We start from the raw sequence: 21,138 nt of genomic DNA on the forward strand, positions 1-21,138 counted from the left end.
GGGCTCATAACCTGTCGCCGCCCGACGGCGTTGCAGTGTGTCAGAAATCCAGCGCCTCCCGCTCTGCAGTCTGGTCCTCCAAACTGAAGAGGAGGAGGAAGCAGAGGGGAGGAAGAGGAGCTTCTGCATTGTTTTCAGCACCACTCTCCCGGCCGCCCTTCGCCAGCACCGCGACCACCAAAAACACAGACGCGCTTTTGTCGGCATCGAGGTGAGTCCCGAGCCAAACCTAACGCAACCGAACCGCTCGCTCGTTTTTGTCCTCGAGAACGTCCGCGTGCTTGTGGCGGGCCGAACGTGCACGCGCCCCCGAATGACGAGCATTGCCGAAGTTAGCGGCGCGTTGGCGCCCAAAGAGGCCGACGAGAGACGCCCTCTTGCCGTATGGGTGTCCGGACGCCGCCTCTGCACCCACATGGTGCTCTTCAACTTGAGTGCGTGTGCTTGTGTGCGGGCGTGCTTTAGTGCGCCACAGCAGCATCTTTTTTTCTCCCGCAGCCTCCCATCAATTGGGATGGAGGTGCTGCATGTTGTTTTTATCCGCTGCGATGATGATGATGATGAGGATGGTGGCGGTGATGAAGATGGTGGTGCTGCAGGCGTGGTCGTGGGCGAGCGTGTACATGCGCGCACGCACGCGCGACCTTGTGTACAAGCAAAGGTGTTTGTGTGCACTTGGAGCTGATGGTGATGATGAGCCGCAGCGTCTTGCTCTTGTTGCTTTTGTCGTCGAGGTTGTTGTCGTGGTTTTGGTGCAGACCGAGTCCAGAGACGCTGTTACGTAATCAGATCCGACTGGACCCACAGCCGCTGCGGCCCCCCTCCGCCCTTGACGCTCCCTTTCTTGAGTTCTATTTCTTCTGAAGCTGCCATTCTCGAACGTGATTTTTCACATTTGCGACGTTCACGTGGCTCCTTTGCAACTCACTTATGTTTGATTTGGTTTCTTTAATTTCTCCTCAATGTGGGCCCCCATCCCCAAACTCCAACTGGCAAACATTTGCTGACCCATTGGAAGTAAGTTAAGGTGTCGCCTCGATGTGGCCAGTTGCTGACGTGAGGCGTCTTGCACGCAAACCAACAATCGAGCGGATGTTCCCGATGTTGGGATGTCTGTAAAAGATGAGGATTAGGTGCTGCGGTGTGGGGTGGGGTTGGGTTGGGTGGGGTCTGCCCAAATCCATTTGAATGCCCAAACGGTTCTAAATTTGTACTGTACTAGGGATGAACAATTTATCGTTTTTAGGCCGAAATCGTGATATCAGATTTGAAAGGGCTCTTATTCCACATGCTCGGGATGCCACTGTGGATAAGTTAAACTAACTAGCGCTGGTCTGGGTGAGAGAAAAAAAAGGGTGTGGTCGTTGTCTTTTTTTTCTTTTTACGGCTTCTTGCTAATGCTACTTCTAGAAGCTAAGCTAGCTTGCGTTGCAGCAAGCCCGACCATTGCTATCATATGAAAATCTGTGCACAGCAGTGACAGTAAAGAGCTGTGATGGGATGCCCTCCACGCTGGTGACAGATAAACTCACCCACCAACAAGGAGTCGTGAACCATGCAAAAGTGAAATGCAGAGTTGGAAAAGTCTCCAAATAAGTGCGTTGTACTTTTCACAGAGGTCTGCTTAGAACTGCGTTTGGGAGCAGAACACAGACATGGAAGCTATGCACAGAAATTTTGTATTACAACAAATTCTAGACATAAACTAAGACGATGGCTGGCAAACAGCGGAACATGCGTCAGCCACGATGAAGAGATCCTTGATTCATAATGTCAGCAATGTTATTTGCGCTACTGCACTTCACGGCGTGCTGGCTTTTGAGATCCACACAATAATAGCTCTCAAAATTATTTACAATTAATATAGCTTCGCTGGGGACTGTTTTTGTTTAATTTATTAAATAGATTTCATTACATAAAAGGAAAAAAAATATTTACACAAAACTGCAAAATTTGAATAAAAATAATTAGAGTGAAGAAATACATAATATGAGACTTTGTCCCATTTAACTGTAAATATTCACCTCCCCCGGATGACGAATCCTCCCTGGAGCAGCAAAAGGGTGGGAACGCCGAAGAGCCTTCTGGAAAATGTCCAGCCGACAGGAAGTGGACCGGCCTGTGACATCACCAGATAGACACGCCCATGGAATGCAAACACGCACGCACGGATAGATGGGGGGGTGCATACCAAGTTGCTTTCGGGGCTTGCAGCAGAATTTTTCAGGATTCCTGGAAATCAGTCTCACTAATGTTAACAACACTCGGGCTGTGCACGCTTGTGTGTTTGTGTGTCTCGGGGGGTTGGGGGGTCTCGGGGATGGCGGTTGAGTGGCGTCAGACAGGAAAGGAGCCATTAGCTGAAAGCGGAGCGCCGCCTCCGTGCGCACCGCTCCCCCCCCCCCCCCCTCAACAGCCAGAAGTTTACAACAAGCACAACTCGAACAAGTTCTCAATCCGAAACCCGTCAGCCTCGTCCTGCGCAACCCTCCTTTTGAACTTCCACATTTATTATTCTATTGGAGTCTTTGCTTCTTATTTTGCGGCCACTGACACTAAGCTGACAATTTAGCATCAGCTGCTTAAAGTGGTTCGTGCCAGAAGGATATTAGCAATTTGTTGGCAAATTCTCGTGAAAAGCTAATAAACTAGCATGGGTTTGTCCATCCACTAAAGGTATCGGCCATTTTGTTTCCACAAAACCTTGTCACGGATCGGAATGGAGCAGGGCGACCAAATGCATCTTGGACCAGGGTTTATTGAAGGGATAATGTAGTTGAAAGAGAGGATAAGGGGAACAAACTAACAGAACCAGCAAACTGACATAAATTAACAGACCGACTGACCGACCGACCGACAGACTGGCTAAACAAAACAGAACTGGCAAAGACAGGAACCAAAAGAAACAAGAACGACATCAAACGTGAAGACATAAACGATCCGACAGGGAAGTGAGGGGCAGACAGGACTTATATACAAGACAGGTAACAAGAGGCAGGTGACTGTGATTACATTGATTGGTAACACAGGAGGGGAGGGGCGACGCGAACAGAAACTATAGTAACATAGACATAATAAAGCAGAGTCGTGACAAACCCACTTTTCCCACTGGAATGACTGGAATTCATTTGAGCTCAAAAAAAGATTGTTTTTGTGCTTTTTACAGAATTTATTTGATTCTTCTTCATTTGAACAATTTATATATTTGAGCAGTATATATGTTAGTGTATAATCGAAAGCCCCCGGTCAATTATGAATATTCTGAAAAGGGCTAATATTGGCTAATTATCAGTCGGCTGAAATTGTGAGTTCGACTGCAACTGTCTCAACCTCTCATTGATGATGAAAATAGTTGTTGAATTGATAGATTGCTGCATCTGCGATGGTCTTTATTGCGTAAACAAGCCCAAAAATGTTTTCAGTCTGTGAAAGTGGCTGCCCCCACGCAGACAGGCAGACGCAGACAAAACGGCAGCCAGCACGACAGGTGGCGGCGCATGCACCTGCAGAGTTGAGGAGCGTGACTGATCCCAGTTTTGTTTTCTCCGACATGGCTCAACAGGAAAGCACACGCGCGATTTGATGTGACGTCCCACAATGCGCGGCTGCCGCTTGCTCTCGCGGGCCGAGCGGAGAGACGCAGAAGAATCTGGCTGGTGGCTGGGCTGAAATCATGGGATGCGTCGCCATGACGACACGCCGACCTTCCAATCTGGACTGTGACTAGCCCTCTCTTGGCAAGTGCGTGCGTGCAGGAGATGTGTTTTGGGACTGAAAGCTGCTTGAAGCTTTTGAGAAGGGAATCTTTGAACGTTTTTCTGTGACGCCTTGAAATTTATGGAGTGACGTCAGCACGGCAGAAGGAAGTGTGAGCTGTCTGTGGTTGTGAGAGATTGGTATAAATCATGATGACCACCAGCAAGCGTTTTCACTTTTTTTTCTGTCGCAATAGTAGCCTTGGCCCCTCCCCCTAATTGGCACCATCCCAGAACGGCGTGAGCGTTTGGGAACGCGGGCCAGCTGCTCTGTGCCCTCACGCCACCACACAAACATTCAGAGAAAGGAAAGATTCCAAGGAAGGTCCCATGTGTTTCCACTGCAGCCCAGGTGGACTGATGCTGATGCTAAGGCTAACTGTAACTGACAGCAGGGTGTTAGCGTACCTATGATGGTAAGCTAAGGCTAACCGCAACGGCCTGCTGGCTGTTAGCGCACCAATGCTAAGCTAAGGCCAACCGCAACAGTCTACTGGCTATTAGCACACCAATGCTAAGCTAAGCCTAACTACAACGGCCTTCCCACTGGCTTTGCCTGTGCTTGGATCACAAGACTAGATTTTAGCCTTTTCCGGATGTGGTCTGCTGTTTTTTGACCAAAGTCATGCTCGTGTGACAACTTGATTTGACAAGATTCGGCCGATCTGTCTCTAGTGTCCTGTCGGAGCTTGTCATTTGATGGCAGTAGGCGGGCAAAGGCAAAATATCTGGTTGCTCTCCCAAGAAAAGGGCTGCCAATATATTCCATTCAGCCTCCTTCATTCTCGCCATGAGACGTCTTGCTAACACAGTTAGCGGATCTGCTTCATCTTTACGCAGGTGTTGCCATGACGATAGCAATGTTGTTTGTTGCCCTTGTCGTGCGTCGTGCTTTACGGAACTTCTCGAGTTGGCACAATGGAGTCGTCTGTCTGCGCACACTGCGACCGTTCAGCCGCTTTGGGGAATGACAGGACTTTGCCTTTTCATTTTCCCACCCGGTAGAGTGGCGGGGCCATTACTTTCATGGACTTAATTGATTATTCAGGGTGATGGGATCAAAAAAAAAAAAAAAGGAAGGCTCTGATGTGTGACTTGAAGCCTTAACGCAGACTAGACCTTCATTTGAAGCTTTGTGTTTGCTTTGAAACCCTAATCTGCTCTTAGACGAGGGGTGGGCAAACTTTTTGAATTGCGGGCCGAATTGGGTTCTAAATTTGGACCGGGGGGCCGAACCAGGAGCAGATGGATGTAGTGTTTGTGTGAAGTAAAATAAACGACATGTAAAGGTCATCGCATAAAAGGTTTTGGCCTTTAGTAGGTAGTAAAGCATGGATATTCAAAAAAAGCTTTTTCAAAACAAATTAATTTATTAACAGCATTAAAAAAAATTAACCTAAAAACTGCCATTAGTTATTCTCATAAAGTACGATACGACACTGTTATTATGAATAACAGTCTCCATCACTTCAGCGCCTGCAGGTCAGATTAATGAAAGATGTTTGTCTTATAAGGCATCAAACGGCAAACATTCCGACCAAATATATCATCTTGAAGAATCGGTGAAAGAATTCATCCAAATAAAGTAATCAAAACAGCAACGCGGTGCGTTGTTCGAAAATGAGAATGGTCGCTAGTTTCAATCCCTGCTATTTGTACAATCATATTCAAAATGCATTATTTTACAACAAACTTGAGAGCCTCCCCTTCATTTTCAGTGGGAACAGTGTTGCTAGTGCGTCATAGTTTGGAGTAAAATTTGTTGTGGCAATTCTTAGGAGAGATCCGAGCTGTTGGTCCGTTTGCGTAGATCTGTGACGGGTTGTAGATCTGTGACGGGTTGATGTTCATGTGGCTGAAGGTCACGTCGCGTGGGTGGAGCCAAATTGTCCACTCTTTTTTAAACACTCGGCACTCAGTGTCCACCTTGCTTTTCCTTGGGCCACTCAGTTTAATGGAAGGATTCCAGGGGAAGGTTTGTAGGTGGCTTTAGCGTAAAGCTGTATCTGAAAGCTCAGCGCGCGAATTACAAGAATGCTGACGTCACAGCCCACGCTCTAAGTTCGGCACTGATAGAAATAGAGCGCGAGTGTGCCGTGTCCGTACTACTGAGTACGTACACGCACTTGTGAGACTGCACCAAGCTTTCAGACACGGCTTCCGGTAGTAAATGCGCAGGCGAGCGGTTCCCCATCTACTGGGGAAACGCAGTCATTGCAGGCAAAATGACCCAAAAAAATGACAATTTATTCAGGGTTGGCGGGCCAGATTAAACGGCCCCATGGGCCGGATGTGGCCCGCGGGCCGTAGTTTGTTTTAGACCCTAATCCTAATTCAAAACCTTTATCTGAGTTTGACTTTGAGACTTTTCCGACCCCCTCGAGCGCTTTTTGCAAATGTGAGATTTGAGTGGACTTGCCGAATCACGCAGCCCTCGGAACGTTTCGAGCACGCTGTGCACATTTTAAAATATACGGATGGCAATCTTGCTGCTAGGGTAGCGTCCCCTCAGTCGGCGTGTGCGTGATGGGTTCACAATTGTATGTGTACGCTAATGTGAGCGGACAACACATTAGGAAAAGAGCTTCTGAAATATAGATTAGCATCAAGCACGAGTGTTAGCACAGGTTTGATTATTGCCCAAGCTTCTTTTGTTTATTTTTTTATGCTTGCTCCCTATCAACCCCCAAGTCACGTGCCAACTGAGGATAATGATGTCATCTTGACTTAATTTAAAATTGTCATTCTTGTCAGTCATCAGTAATAATTGACAGTGATCTCGCTCTATCGCTCTTACCTAATGCTAATTGCAACTTCTATTGTGAGCTGTTGTGAGCTGTGTGCGTGCCAGCGCCAGTTGCTGATCACTTCCTGTTCATATTCGCCATGTCTCTTTGAAGACTCGCCTTTCTCCCGTCCCGGCAGCGTGTCCCCAGACGCCTCGTCAAGTCCAGGAACGGGAAGGGGAAGGCAAAGGAGCGCGTTTGCTGCTAATGCATACATCGGCTCTTGTTTTGACGATACATAGGCCCTGGCTCGTAATGTTGATGTCATTAAAAATGAAAGGGTGCTTTCATCTCGTCGTAAATCTTTGGTGCTTTTAGTGTACGCCGCGAGTTCGATTGCAGCGCCGCCCGACTGCGCGATCAATGGATTGATCAGTGTAACCATAGCAATGGCTAACTGCATTAGCGCTGGACCCTCTCTGCTAATCTAATAGCGCTGATGTGAGAGCAAGGGGAGGAATCCTCAACAGACACATTTGTAGAAGTTGCGGACTCACCAAACATGGCCGTGCGCGTTTGCTTTCACACTTGATGACTGGGCAACTACTCCAGACCAAAAACCTATTTGGATAGCAAGCACTCCCATTTTCCAAGCTTGTCTTTCCAGGCGGCTCTCGGAGCTCGCGGGTCATTCGAAAGGGTTGTCGGGACGAGGCTGTGAGCAGCTGTTCCACTTGCCGCTTACGGTTCAGGCTTTAGTCGGATGCAGCGGCATACTTAATGCCTCTGCTGGAGGAAGAGCTAAGGGAGAACGAGCTGAAGGAGGACGAGCTGAAGGATGACTTGCGGCTCGCTTCGCTGTCCTCAATTGAACGTCCGCCTGTGCTGACACCTGATTCAAAGGTTGAACATTCAACCTGATCTGCTGCAAAGACTCCAAAAGATGCCACCTCAGCGGGCTAACTGGAGGCAAGCGGTACAGATACAGATGGTACGGATGGATGGGTGGATGAGTGTGTCGGGGGTTGGTTCAAATGTTGCACATGTGCTCTTTACTATGGGAGCGTTTCAAGAAAGTATCGTTCGTGCTGCAAACCCCCAAGATGCTGAGTAAAATATTCCATGTTTCAGCGTTGTCAAGAAGCTGCTCTTATAGTCATAGTGCCGTAGTCTACATGGACTCTGCTGTGTCCTGTTGGGACTTGAGGTTTGTGCTGACCCACTTTTGTCCAAATCAAACGTGAGTCGCTCGACGCACTGTTTCTCGACTATCCGATATCAGAGACTCCCCACTCAGTCGAGGCCACGTTCAAATAATTCTGCCCTTGTTTTGGGGTGCTCCCTGGTGGCTCAACATTGAAGTGCACATATAAATCTGCCCTTGTCATGGAGTCTAATCTGTGGGCCTGTGGCATATAGCAAATGGGCCGGTGATTGCAGCCTTGGCTGAGTATGGATGTTGTCCTCGCTTCCTGCGAGTTGCTGTAGGCAAGGGAAAAGCCCCTTCGGCTGGCGGCTTCAAGACATATGCCGCTTGACTTTGACTACATTTCCATAAGGGACAAACCAATTTTGCTGGGTCTGACTGAACAAAATGCCACATCACTTTGGTGTCTTTTTCTTTGCCAAGGACGTGTCGTCACTCACACTCCCCCACCCCCAAAAAGGACATTGCGACTATGAAAACAGTCGCAATGTCCCTTTTTTCCCTCTTCAGTGAGTGTTGCCCAACAGTGCGTCGTAGCGCGCCGTGGCCAAATGGGGGTGCACTTGGCTCATTCGTCTCTGCAATTTGTTTGTCGCATGGCAGTGTGAAACGGTTATTTCACATCCTGACATTTATGATGCACACTGAATTCGTTGAAGAATTACTTCAGTTGAAATTTATTTCATTTATTTATTGAATATATTCAATTTCAAATAAACTAAATAAGGGTCACTCATCTCATATAATGAATGGCTGAATGTACAGGGTCCGGCAAAATGATCTGACACATTTGTAGGTTTAATAAAATGCAAATAAATTTAAGAAAAAAAAGGGGTGTTTTTTTTCGAAAAGTACATGTAACGGCGTTTTGTTTCTCGTCATTTTGTTTTCGTTTCGTTTTCGAATAATGTTATTTTGGTCTTACCGCTGCCACATTTTCTGGAGTTCTGGCGGTACGAGGTTGGCTGATTGATTTTCGTTTCAGTGCTGATCCAATGGCTCTGAAGTTAGTAACCCATAACAAGACCATGTTTCGAGCAGGTACGGGATCATGTCTATCATGTCTACCATGTCTGAAGCGCAAATGGAATGCTCGTTGTGTTGCAATTACAGATTCGTTCTTGATAAATGTTTCCACAATGAAAGTCACCGAACGAAACAAAATAACATTATTCAAAAACGAAATGAAAATGAAAACAACACAACAAAACAAAATGGCATGATTTAAAAAAAAAAAGTTTCTTTAATTTATTTGCATTTAATTAAACCTACAAATGTGTCAGATCATTTTGCTGGACCCTGTATTTCCTTTTTGAATAAAATGGTGCAAGTCAGGCCAGCGCCTCATTGAGTTTATCGTTGGTACGTTTGGCTGCAGGTTTGCCAAAGCAGCGTCTGGGCCTGACGCCGTTGAGGACGCAAGGAAGGAAGGAAGCGAGCGAGGAAGCAAGGAAGCAACGGCATAGTGGCGTTGACGCGGCCTCGGAGTGGCGATGACGTCAGTAGCGGGCGAGTTGGAGCACATGGAGATCCAGCAGACGTACGGCGAGGCCGTCAACAACCGCTGGGACGCCGACGACTGGGACAACGAGAACAGCTCGGCCAGACTCTTTGAACGCTCACGCATCAAAGCACTCGCAGGTAAGCCAGGCCACGCCCCCCGCAAACGGGCAGGGTGGCGTGAAGAAATGAAGAAACTTTGAGAAGAGAGCATAAATGAGGTGGGGGCTGGAATGTGGACAACATCTAAGGCACAACATTAGCTAGCATGAATATTTTAGAATGGTGCATTTATCTGAAGCACGTCGTACTTTGAACCATGTCACACCTTCATGATCCTGATCATCTGATCATTAACTCCCTTGGTCATTCATTGCCTGTGTGCGTGCGTGGATGCGTGCGTGCCTTAAATATCAGTGAAGCTAGGCGTAAACATACATTTGTAATTTGGGATTCCAAATAGGAATCAAATCAGAGTACTGAAGAAATGAGCGGCGTGGTAGTTGAAGGCGAGAAGAACTGGCGAGTCTCGTCTCGTGTCACATACGAATGGTGGTTGCTCAGTGGTGGTGACGAGGAAGCCGGGCGATGGCAGGAAACGCAGCGTGACGCTCGGCACCAGGTCGACTCATTCTACTGACTTTGTGCAACATCTGCTGTTTGTTTGCGTTGCTCTCTGACCTTTCACCAATGCACTCCGTCACTCTCTTTCTTCCTCCTCACTGCGGATGAGTTTCGTAATGAGCAAAGTAGCGCTGGTGAGCCTCGGAGGAGCAACGACACTTGAACGTGTGCAACTATCAGCGCTAATGTTAGCGGCTAACATTAGCCGTTAGCATTAGCTGCTCTCATCAAAGTTGTAAAGTTGCATGTGCAGCCCTGATGAGCCTTATAGAGAACGGATTGATGGGTTTGGATTAGGGTTAAACAACGTCTGGCCACATGCTTGGCAATTTCTAACATCCAGTAAGTGCGAAGGCAGCTAATGAACATATCGTGCTTACATACCGTATTTTCCGGACTATAAGTCGCTCGGAGTACAACTCGCGCCAGCCATAAAATGCATAATAAAGAAGAAAAAGACATACATAAGTCGCACTGGAGTATACATCGCATTTTGGGGGAAATTTATTTGATAAAATTCAGCACCAAGAACAGACATGTCATCTTGAAAGACAATTTAAAATAAAAATAGAATAGAGGAAACAACAGGCTGAATAATTGTACACGACACATAATCAACGAAATGAGAACGTGCCTGGTATGATAACGTAACGTATTGAGTTATTCAAATAACTATAGCATAAATAACATGCTAACAAATTTAGCAAACCATCTGTGTCGCTCCAAGTCACTATATCAAATGAAATCTTCATCCTCTGTGTCACTTTTAAACAACTCCGCTAACTCCGGAAGTAGAAGATGCGGCGCTTCCTCTTCTACATCGCTTATGTCAGTGTCCTCATCAGTTGCCGTTCCAATTATTCCACAGGCCTATCGTGCCTTCTTGCGGTTTAGTGTGAAATTAACATGTGAAATGATGTAGTGTGTTAATAATTTCACACATAAATCGCTCCTGAGTATACGTCGCACAAAATGTAAAAACTGCAACTTATAGTCTGGAAAATATATGGCAATTTTAGTCAACTTTTTAAAAAATATAAATACCCATAAGCTACGCTAGGGAACATGCTAAGAAACACGGGTGGTGTTGACATTCTGCCAGGTGACCTTTGCCCTCAGCACCTCTGTCAATCATAACCAAGTCGCGAAGGAGGGAAGCACCGCTCACAAGTGGATGCGGCATTTAATCACTAAGCCACTAAAACGCGCACTTGAATCAATTAGCGTCGCTGTGTGACGCGTGACTCGCTAAGCACAAAATGCCTCCGCATTTGCGTCAGTTCAAGTCAATTGAAATCATCAAACAGGAAGTAGTGACGCGGCTCAGTCAGGAAGATGACAAGTCAACGAACCCCGCTAAGATCCGCGGAAAACTCTTTTCAGGATGTTTGGACTCGGGCTGGCTGTCGAGAGGAAACGTCCGTCCGTGCGCTCCTCGCCCGCTTCCTTTTTCTATTGGCCGTGGTGTCGGGATCATGCCCATGTCGACTTCTTCACCTTCAACCCGCCAACAGATCAATTTGATCCTGAATGTTCTTATCATGAACGTTCTTATCATGAACGTTCTTATCATGAACGTTCTTATCATGAATGTTCTTATCATGAACGTTCTTATTATGAATGTTATCATTCACTGTAAGCCAGTTTGTCGCTTGTTTGCTTCAACAATGGGACATTTCCTCCTTGGTAGAGGAAATAAGCCAGAGTCAAAAGTTGTGGAAAACTGCAACAACTATAAGTAGCATTATGATGAGCAAAAAAAAACTAATTGTGAAAAGTTCGTCAAATGTTTGAATAAACAGCAAAAAAGATAAAGCCACATTTATTATGAGCATATTTTCAACATAATTTAACAGTTACAATTATTTTAAAGTTAAAAGTTAAAGTCCCAATGATCGTCACACACATATCTGGGTGTGGTGAAATTTGTCCACTGCATTTAACCCATCCCCATGTGATTTTAATCCATCCCCTGGGGGAGAGGGGAGCAGTGAGCAGCAGCGGTGCCGCGCTCGGGAATCATTTGGTGATCTAACCCCCCAATTCCAACCCTTAATGCTGAGTGCCAAGCAGGGAGGCAATGGGTCCCATTTTTATAGTCTTTGGTTTGAACACACAACCTTCCAGTCTCAGGGCGGTCACTCTACCACTAGGCCACTGAGCTGGTTCATTTTCAAGTTATATTCAATAGTGCATGGAAAGCGAAATAAAAAAATTGCTTTATAGTTTAAGATTACACAGTAAAGAAGCCCCAAAAAACTATTTAGATTGAAGGAATATAAATAGATTTTTTTTTCAGTAGCCAAAGACCTATTCCAAATGTAATGTGTTTAAACAGTCTGAAAATGTTGCATTCAAGATGGAATTGAAAAAGGGAGAGTTCAAATTTCTCCTTTTCAAAAGTTCCTTGAGTGTGAACGCCTTTCTCTTTCTTTATTCTGGCTGCCTGTTTGCCTTCCTCCACACCCGGATCCGCCTCTTATGCAAACAAGGCAGGCCGTGATTGGTTGTGCTTTCTGAGGTCCCCCCCCGGCCTCCGCTGAGGTCTTTTCAGTCTGGAGCTTTTCAGTGTGTGAGCGTCTTGCTGGTGGATAAACATCTTCCGTTCCTTCTTTCTCTGCGTCTGTCCGTCTTTTCACGCCTCCGTTTTGGGCGCTCCTTGCATGTCGTTTCCGGTGGGTTGATCGGCATTCTTCTTGCTAGTTGGCGGGTGAGTTGAACAAAGGCTCTTGTTGTCATGCGCACACATGGATGCTCACGCATGGACCAAAGCTCCTGAAGCCTTTAGATTGATCTGGATTCAATGACGTTGGCGTTCCTTTTATTTTTTTGTGGAGGTGGATTTCTCGCGGATGCTTGACTAGAACGGGCGTCAAACTTTGTTACCGATGGAGCTCCAGAGCGCCAGCGCTCCGTTCTCGGCTCCCCTGTCCCCCATGCAGGACTACAAGAGGCCCCTTTCCCCTTCCGTGGTCCCCGGCCGGATCCCCGCGCGGATGTCCAGCCCGGGGCCCGGAGGGGACGAGGATGGGGGCGGCTTCTCGGGCCAGGCGGTGTTCAACTACAACCAGCTGGAGGGACGCTTCAAACAGCTGCAAGGTAAGACGTCTTTGCTTTCTTTGGGAACGGAAACAATAAGAAAGATGGCTCAAAAGCAGGAATTTTTCACAACTTTTCTTCTGCTCTGAGGGAAGCTTTTGCTCGCTAGGTTTCGGGATAAAAAAAAACGCACCAGAAAACAGCAGCGGAACAAATTTCTGGGAAAAAAAAAGTCTCTTCTCGATCCATCCGTGTTCAGACGGGACGAAGTTCCGGGATGTCGGATCACCAAGTTCAGCCTTTCAAGCCCTGCTTATCAGTCTCAACTTCCGTCTGTTTGAACACAAATTCTCACCTTGGCGCCGAAAGAGTCTCCAAGTCTTAAGTTCGTGGGCTCTTCAGCTCAAAAGTCCACTTTTGGCCACCGTCGGTCGTCCGCCCCTTCGCCTTTGGCGCCATCTGTTGATGACGTTAAGTTTGGAGCATCCACTGGACGTGGATCCCAGTTCCACCCGGGTCGCACATTGAGGAAATGTGTCATCAACACAATCAAAATGGATCTTCAGGTTGAACATAGAACTGCAACGTTTTTGTTTTATGTCCAATGTTGGCAGCCAACCTCACGCTCGTCCTCGTCGCTCTTCCTCCCGTGTAGGCTCCTCGTCTTCCTCATCCATCTTTCATGAGCGCCGGTGTCACACAGCCCTTGTAATTAGAGATGAGCTACAAAGGTGTATACATATATAAAGGTGTGTGTGTGCGCGTGTATGTGGGGGTCTCTCTCTCTCTCTCTCTCTCTCTCTCTCTCTCTCTCTCTCTCTCTCTCTCTCTCTCTCTCTCTCTCTCTCTCTCGATATATAGATATATAGATATATAGATATATATACCGTTTTTTTCCATGTATAATGCGCCCCCATGTATAATACGCACCCTAAAAATGGCATGTTGATGCTGGAAAAAAGCCTGTACCCATGTATAATACGCACCCAAATCCGTAAAAGTAAAATTATTTCAGAAAAAATATCATCTTTGGGAACAACCGAATGTTATTCTGCCGGTCAGTATCACTGCGCATGCGCTAGCAAACTCGATAGCAAACAAGTGTCTGATACGAGAGCATTGTGTTCGTATGGAGCGCGTTTGAAGTGAATAGCAGAGAAGAAAGCGCATCTGTAATGCCGGCCTCCGTAATTGTAATTACAAATTGTAAAAAAAAATTGTAAATGTAATTTTCTTTTTTTTTTTGTACCCATGTATAATGCGCACCCCAGATTTTAGGACAATAAATTAGTTAAATTTTGCGCATTATACATGGAAAAAAACGGTATATCTATAGATACGGTCGGATTTTTGCTCCGAGTCCGGCCTCTTGACCATGAGTCCGAGTCCGGCTGTCCATTTTTTCTGTTAATTCATATGACTGCTTAGTCTTTATTCAAGGCTAATTTAGATCAAAATCTAAATAATTACAACAGTTTTGTGATGGCTTTGTCTTTATTAAACATATAAACGAATACAATAAACAGATACTTTCAAGTTTTAATCATTAATTACACCATTATAGCTCAGACATTTATCTAAACGCAAATAATTAGTGACGACCCCACAACTATCGAAACACATCAATGATATAAGCTGGGTGACATAATCGTCCTTGAGATTGGTACATAATGTAAACATTAGCCTAAGTGCAACTCAACGTGGCCGCATTGATCGTAACTTAGGCTCCGTTTCCCCCCCAAATCTAGAGGCAAAACATTGTTCTCTCGCTGCTCCAGGGTTCTTCCATCTTGGCTGCGCGCGGGGCATTGTGGGTCTTGTAGGTGCACGCACGCAGGCAGGCGGGCGCGGGCGCGCACGCAACAATTAAATTTGTCTTCATAACAAGCAAGCAGGGCTGTGGACAGTATTCCTACGCGCATTCTCAGCAGCATGATGAAAATAAAATTCAATAACGTCACTGAGGCATATTTTAACGAACTCCACTTCATTGTATGGCTTTTTAGCCCGTGCAATGTTCCAAGCCAGTTGAAACCATGCAAGTGTGACAGTCTCTGAGTGCTTCGTAATTTTTTTGAAAAACTGTACCTATTTTTCTGCCTGACTTTTCAAAGTCTCCAAACTTGTGCTTGCGAAATTCAGTCCCTTTTGCAAAGTCCTTATCGATATTGGCATGAAGTGAGCTGAAGTGGCGCTGACCATTTGAAGCTTTTAAATGCGCCAATGGCGTCTGACATATCAGGCAGAATGGCTTGCCATAGCGTTCAACAAAAAACAACTTTAACTCTGTTAAAAACGTCCTGTGTTCATCGTCATATATTCGTTTAGCTGTGCATTTTTTCCTTGCCATTTTGGCAAACGTCTTGTCAGCTTTTCTGGACCTAATGGGCCCCCGTAGTCACAGTCGCCATTCATTAAAAAGCCAGCAAAACCAATCGCTCTGTTTGTCCCTCCTCCTTTGCAGGATTTCGCCTCACGCGCATGCGCGTTTGACCAAAAACCATATTGAACTCAAGCGAAGCAAATACGCACGAAAAATAAACACAAATGTTTATTTTTTTTATTGTCGGACTTGGTAGACTCGGTCAAAATCAGCTCCAAGTCCGAGTCCGGCAAAAATGACCGAGTCCGTCCGAGTCCACTCGGCCCCCTTGAACCTTTCAACATTTTGCCACATTTCAGGCTTCAAACATAAAGATATAAAATTTTATTTTTTTGTCAAGAATCAACAACAAGTGGGAGACAATCGTGAAGTGGAACGAAATTTATTGGATAATTTAAACTTTTTTAACAAATAGAAAACTGAAAAGTGGGGCGTGCAATATTATTCGGCCCCTTTACTTTCAGTGCAGCAAACTTACTCCAGAAGTTCAGTGAGGATCTTTGAATGATCCAATGTTGTCCTAAATGACTGATGATGATAAATAGGGGTGTAACGATACATCGATACACATCGATTAATCGATATAATGCTCTACGATTTATTGGTATCGATGCTAAAGGTAAACATCGATTTATATCGCCGTGTTTGACCTCGGACATTAGACGCGACTTTATTTTGAAATCCAGTTCATTGTTGCTTGCTTCCTCTTTCCGGCGTTGTTGTGTTGTGAGCAGAGCACGCGCGTGAAAGGGGAGGGGACAACTAGTCCGCGGCTCCTGGGCTGGTGCTATGGCTAGTGTCCAAAAAGACGAGGAAATTTGCTCCCCTTTAGGCTTCAAGTCATTCGTTTGGAAGCACTATGGATTCCAAAGAAAAGATGGCTCAACGGACAAGACACGTGCAGTTTGTAAATCCTGCCACGCGGTGATCAAATATTCAGGGAGCACAAATCTCGCCGCACATTTAAAGAAAAAACACGACATCAAAGTTCAGTGTTAAAGTAAGCAATTTGTATACTACAATACTCTTGTAATTTCCTAAATAAAGAGTTTGCAGTACCTTGTTGATTTTGCGTATGAATTGTTATAAATCAGGATATTGTTATATATTTTTTACTAAAAAAAAAAAAAAATATCGATCGTAGAGCACTATATCGCGATATATCGTGAATGAATCGCAGCAGGCTTTAAGATATCGGCAAATATCGTATCGTAGTTCTTTATATCGATATTATATCGTATCGTGACAAAACCCGCGATTTACACCCCTAATGATAAATAGAATGCACCTGTGTGTAATCAAGTCTCCGTATAAATGGACCTGCTCTTTGATAGTCTCAGGGTTCTGTTTAAAGCGCAGAGAGAACCATGAAGACAAAGGAACACACCAGGCAGGTCCGAGATACTGTTGTGAAGAAGTTTAAAGCCGGATTTGGATACAAAAAGATTTCCCAAGATTTAAACATCTCAAGGAGCACTGTGCAAGCAATTATATTGAAATGGAAGGAGTATCAGACCACTGCAAATCTATCAAGACCCGGCCGTCCCTCCAAACTTTCATCTCAAACAAGGAGAAGACTGATCAGAGATGCAGCCAAGAGACCCATGATCACTCTGGATGAACTGCAGATAACTACAGCTGAGGTGGGAGAGTCTGTCCCTAGGACAACAATCAGTCGTGCACTGCACAAATCTGGCCTTTATGGAAGAGTGGCAAGAAGAAAGCCATTTCTCAAAGATATCCATAAAAAGTCTCGTTTAAAGTTTGCCACAAGCCACCTGGGAGACACACCAAACATGTGGAAGAAGGTGCTTTGGTCAGATGAAACCAAAATCTAACCTTTTGGCCGCAATGCAAAACGATATGTTTGGCGTAAAAGCAACACAGCTCATCACCCTGAACACATCATCCCCACTGTCAAACATGGTGGTGGCAGCATCATGGTTTGGCCCTGCTTTTTTTTAGCAGGGACAAGGAAGATGGCTAAAATTGATGGGAAGATGGATGGAGCCAAATACAGGACCATTCTGGAAGAAAACCTGTTGGAGTCTGCAAAAGACCTGAGACTGAGACGGAGATTTATCTTCCAACAGGACAATAATCCAAAACATAAAGCCAAATCTACAATGGAATGGTTCACATATAGACGTATCCAGGTGTTAGAATGGCCAAGTCAAAGTCCAGACCTGAATCCAATCGAGAATCTGTGGAAAGAGCTGAAGACTGCTGTTCACAAACGTTTTCCATCCAACCTCACTGAGCTCGAGCTGTTTTGCAAGGAAGAATGGGCAAGAATTCCAGTCTCTCGATGTGCAAAACTGATAGAGACATACCCCAAGCGACTTGCAGCTGTAATTGCAGCAAAAGGTGGCGCTACAAAGTATTAGCGCAAGGGGGCCGAATAATTTGCACGCCCCACTTTTCAGTTTTTTATTTGTTAAAAAAGTTTAAATTATCCAATAAATTTTGTTCCACTTCACGATTGTGTCTTGTTGTTGATTCTTGACAAAAAATTAAAATTTTATATCTTTATGTTTGAAGCCTGAAATGTGGCGAAAGGTTCAAGGGGGTCGAATACTTTCACAAGGCACTGTATGTATATACGTGTGTATATATATATATATATATATATATATATATATATATATATATATATATATATATATATATATATATATATTAGGGGTGTAACGATACATCGATACACATCGATTAATCGATATAATGCTCTACGATTTATTGGCATCGATGCTAAACGTAAACATCGATTTATATCGCCGTGTTTGACCTCGGACATTAGACGCGACTTTATTTTGAAATCCAGTTCATTGTTGCTTGCTTCCTCTTTCCGGGAGCAGGGAGCAGTGCGCGGCGTTGCTGCACGTGAAAGGGGAGTCGACAACTAGTACGCGGCTCCTGGGCTGGTGCTATGGCTAGTGTCCAAAAAGACGAGGAAATTTGCTCCCCTTTAGGCTTCAAGTCATTCGTTTGGAAGCACTTTGGATTCCAAAGAAAAGATGGCTCAACGGACAAGACACGTGCAGTTTGTTAATCCTGCCATGCGGTGATCAAATATTCAGGGAGCACAAATCTCGCCGCACATTTAAAGAAAAAACACGACATCAAAGTTCAGTGTTAAAATAAGCACTTTGTATACTGCAATACTCTTGTAATTTCCTAAATAAAGAGTTTGCAGTACCTTGTTGATTTTGCGTATGAATTGTTATAAATCAGGATATTGTTCTATATTTTTTATTAAAAAAAAAAATCGATCGTAGAGCACTATATCGCGATATATCGTGAATGAATCGCAGCAGGCTTTAAGATATTGGCAAATATCGTATCGTAGTTCTTTGTATCGATATTATATCGTATTGTGACAAAACCCGCGATTTACACCCCTAATATATATATATATATATATATATATACACGTATATATATATGTGTGAGAAAGTTCCTCACTATATATATATATATATATATATATATATATATATATATATATATATATATATATATATATATATATATATATATATATATATATATATATATATATATATATATATATACGCACGCACGCACACACACACACACGCGCGCGCGCGAAACAAAATGCCTAGCCCGGGCCTAACCTCTGTATGAGGAACTTTCTCAATGACACCATTGATAAGTTTGGCCATGTGGCTCTCACATGAGCTTTGGCGAAAGCACGACAACACGTCAGTCAGCAAGGCTTCAGCCATTCATTCTCACCGCTTAACTCCTTCAATGGTGACCTCACCGGCAGAACGGCAACATTGTCGCTTCCAAGGTGACACTGGGACGAGGTGATGGAGGACTGCTACACCGTCTGCCTCAAACCGCCGTGCGAGCGCGCGCTCGTTCTGTACCATGAAAGAGGTCTTTGATAGAAATTGCCCACCGAGCGTGCTCCCGGCTGCGCATTGGGTCCACCGGATTTCCAGGCCACACTTAGACCAACAGCAAAAAGTCAATGTTTAAAATACTAATTGTGTGTGTCTGTGTCTGTTTGTGTGTGAGTGTGTGTGTGTGAGAGAGTGATTGAGTGTGTGTGTGTGGGGCCAGCATGTTACGTTCCTCAATCCGGTATTATTATTATTTTTAATTTTTGCAGTTTGATGGTCACAAACAATACCAAGTCAAAGATGAGTGGCATTCCTCAAGGCTTAATGCCAGGTCCCAAGATTTGTTCAGCAGACCCAAAACTGAAGTGCGTAAAGACGCATCAGAACTGGATTTTTGGGTGGTGTATTTTAAAAAGTGAGATTTTCATCAATGAAGCACCCTCAAAATGGTTTGTCGTACGAAAATTCCGGGCAGAAAAAGTTGAGGTAATTTTTCGGAGTACCTGTGCGGCAGCTGCTGCCTCGCCAACCCGAATGAATAATTCAAGGAGTGTCCCAAAAGGGATTGGTTGCTTCTTTCGTGATGTCACAGGTGTCAGGCTGCTTGACTGACAACCTGACACCGTGACTGACTGAGGCCTCTAGTTGCCACAGCGACAGGGCAAGCAGCAACAACACTGGAGCGCCACGCAATCTTGTCCTCCGTTTTCTGAAAATGACCGTCCGTCCTCATTGGCGCCTATTTGTGCATCACCGCTGCGCGATAACAAGCACGCGCTATGTCAAAAAGAAGCTTTGCGTGCTCGACATTCTGGAATGTCACACGCACGCACACAACATTGCTTGTTTGAATTGCGTCAACGGTCAGTGAATCTCCGTTAAATTTCAAAAGGGACGCACAGACTAAATCAAATGTAAAAGGGTGTGTCAAGGTACAAGCGCCTTGACTTGAATGTTTTTGTAGATACCAGGTTGTGTTTGAGCTCAGTGCTGCTCAGCATGTTGTTGCGCAACTTCCACTTGGGGGACAAAAGTTGAAATGCGGCCGGCAACGATGAAGCGCCAAATAGTGGCCTGGCCTCACGTTCAGATTTTAGTGCTTGGGTCTCGCCCAACGCTTCCGCACAACGTCCTTTCTATGCCATGACATTGAGTCACCGAGCTCTCGTTTTATGCGAGACCCTCTTTGACGGTCGCTGCGATCCCAACACGCACGTGTCCGTCATTGCCGGGAGCGGGCTGAGACTCTCTTGAGACAGCGGGAATGTTGGAATGCTGCAAGTGTGTGTTTTTCCATGACCGCATGATGAGTGTGTGTGTGTGTGTGTGTGTGTGTGTGTGTGTGTGTGTGTGTGTGTGTGTGTGTGTGTGTGTGTGTGTGTGCGCGCGCTTGGCTCGTGTCCAACTGGAAACCTCTGTCTAAGAGACGGGTGCCGTAGTGGTTCCAAAAACAAATTTCCAATAGTATCAGATCTTTATTGATTTGTAATTCTTCGATCGGGGAATGCGATTTTTTGTTGCTTTTCCTTCTATTCAGAAATAGCAGAAAATGCCCAAGCATAAGTTGATTGAGTCACTTCCTGGTTTGGTTTAGGACACGCAAGTCGAGAATTTGGACAAGTTTGCCTTCAACGAGGTCTTTGCTTTATCGATCATCGAAGCAGTTGTCTTTCAATTTGAGAGTGGTGAATTAAAGTCTGTGATGAATAGTATAGCAAAAATGTGTCCAGCCACTAAATGCGTGCGTGTGCGTCCACGCGGAAGAATGCGTGTGCTGTCTCAGGATGCGGCACAATTATTGCTTGTGTTTGCAAAGTGATGACCAGCCAATGCACGCCTCCTGACCATTTGGCTGCACCCGGCTGGTCGTCTGTCCGTCCGTTTTTGTCTGTCTAGCTATGTCTACATACGTCTGCGCAGTGTCTTTATTGACGTGTGTGTGTGTGCGTGTGCGTGTGCGCGTGCGCGTGTGCGTGTGTGCGTGTGCAGTCTCGTTTGTTTCTGTAATTGTGCACGGGTGTATGTGTGAGTC

At 45.2% G+C, this 21,138-nt stretch overlaps 1 protein-coding gene across 4 annotated transcripts in view; it reads left to right on the plus strand.

Moving 5' to 3' along the window:
• Nucleotides 1-21,138, plus strand: part of sptbn1 (spectrin, beta, non-erythrocytic 1) — a 48,790-nt gene continuing 27,652 nt past the window's right edge. Inside the window, exons 1-3 of one of the 4 annotated variants that reach the window (XM_061284608.1) lie at nt 1-211; nt 3,563-3,741; nt 9,067-9,329. In XM_061284608.1, coding sequence (XP_061140592.1) covers nt 9,182-9,329 — 148 coding nt within the window. In that variant the 5' untranslated portion in view covers nt 1-211; nt 3,563-3,741; nt 9,067-9,181. Of the gene's footprint in view, nt 212-3,562; nt 3,742-9,066; nt 9,330-9,395; nt 12,912-21,138 lie in introns of those variants that run through there. The other 3 variants (XM_061284607.1, XM_061284606.1, XM_061284609.1) reach the window with 3 other exon arrangements.

This window comes from Syngnathus typhle, linkage group LG8, assembly GCF_033458585.1.
Source record: "Syngnathus typhle isolate RoL2023-S1 ecotype Sweden linkage group LG8, RoL_Styp_1.0, whole genome shotgun sequence".
In the NCBI taxonomy this organism is placed as follows: Eukaryota; Metazoa; Chordata; class Actinopteri; order Syngnathiformes; family Syngnathidae; genus Syngnathus; species Syngnathus typhle.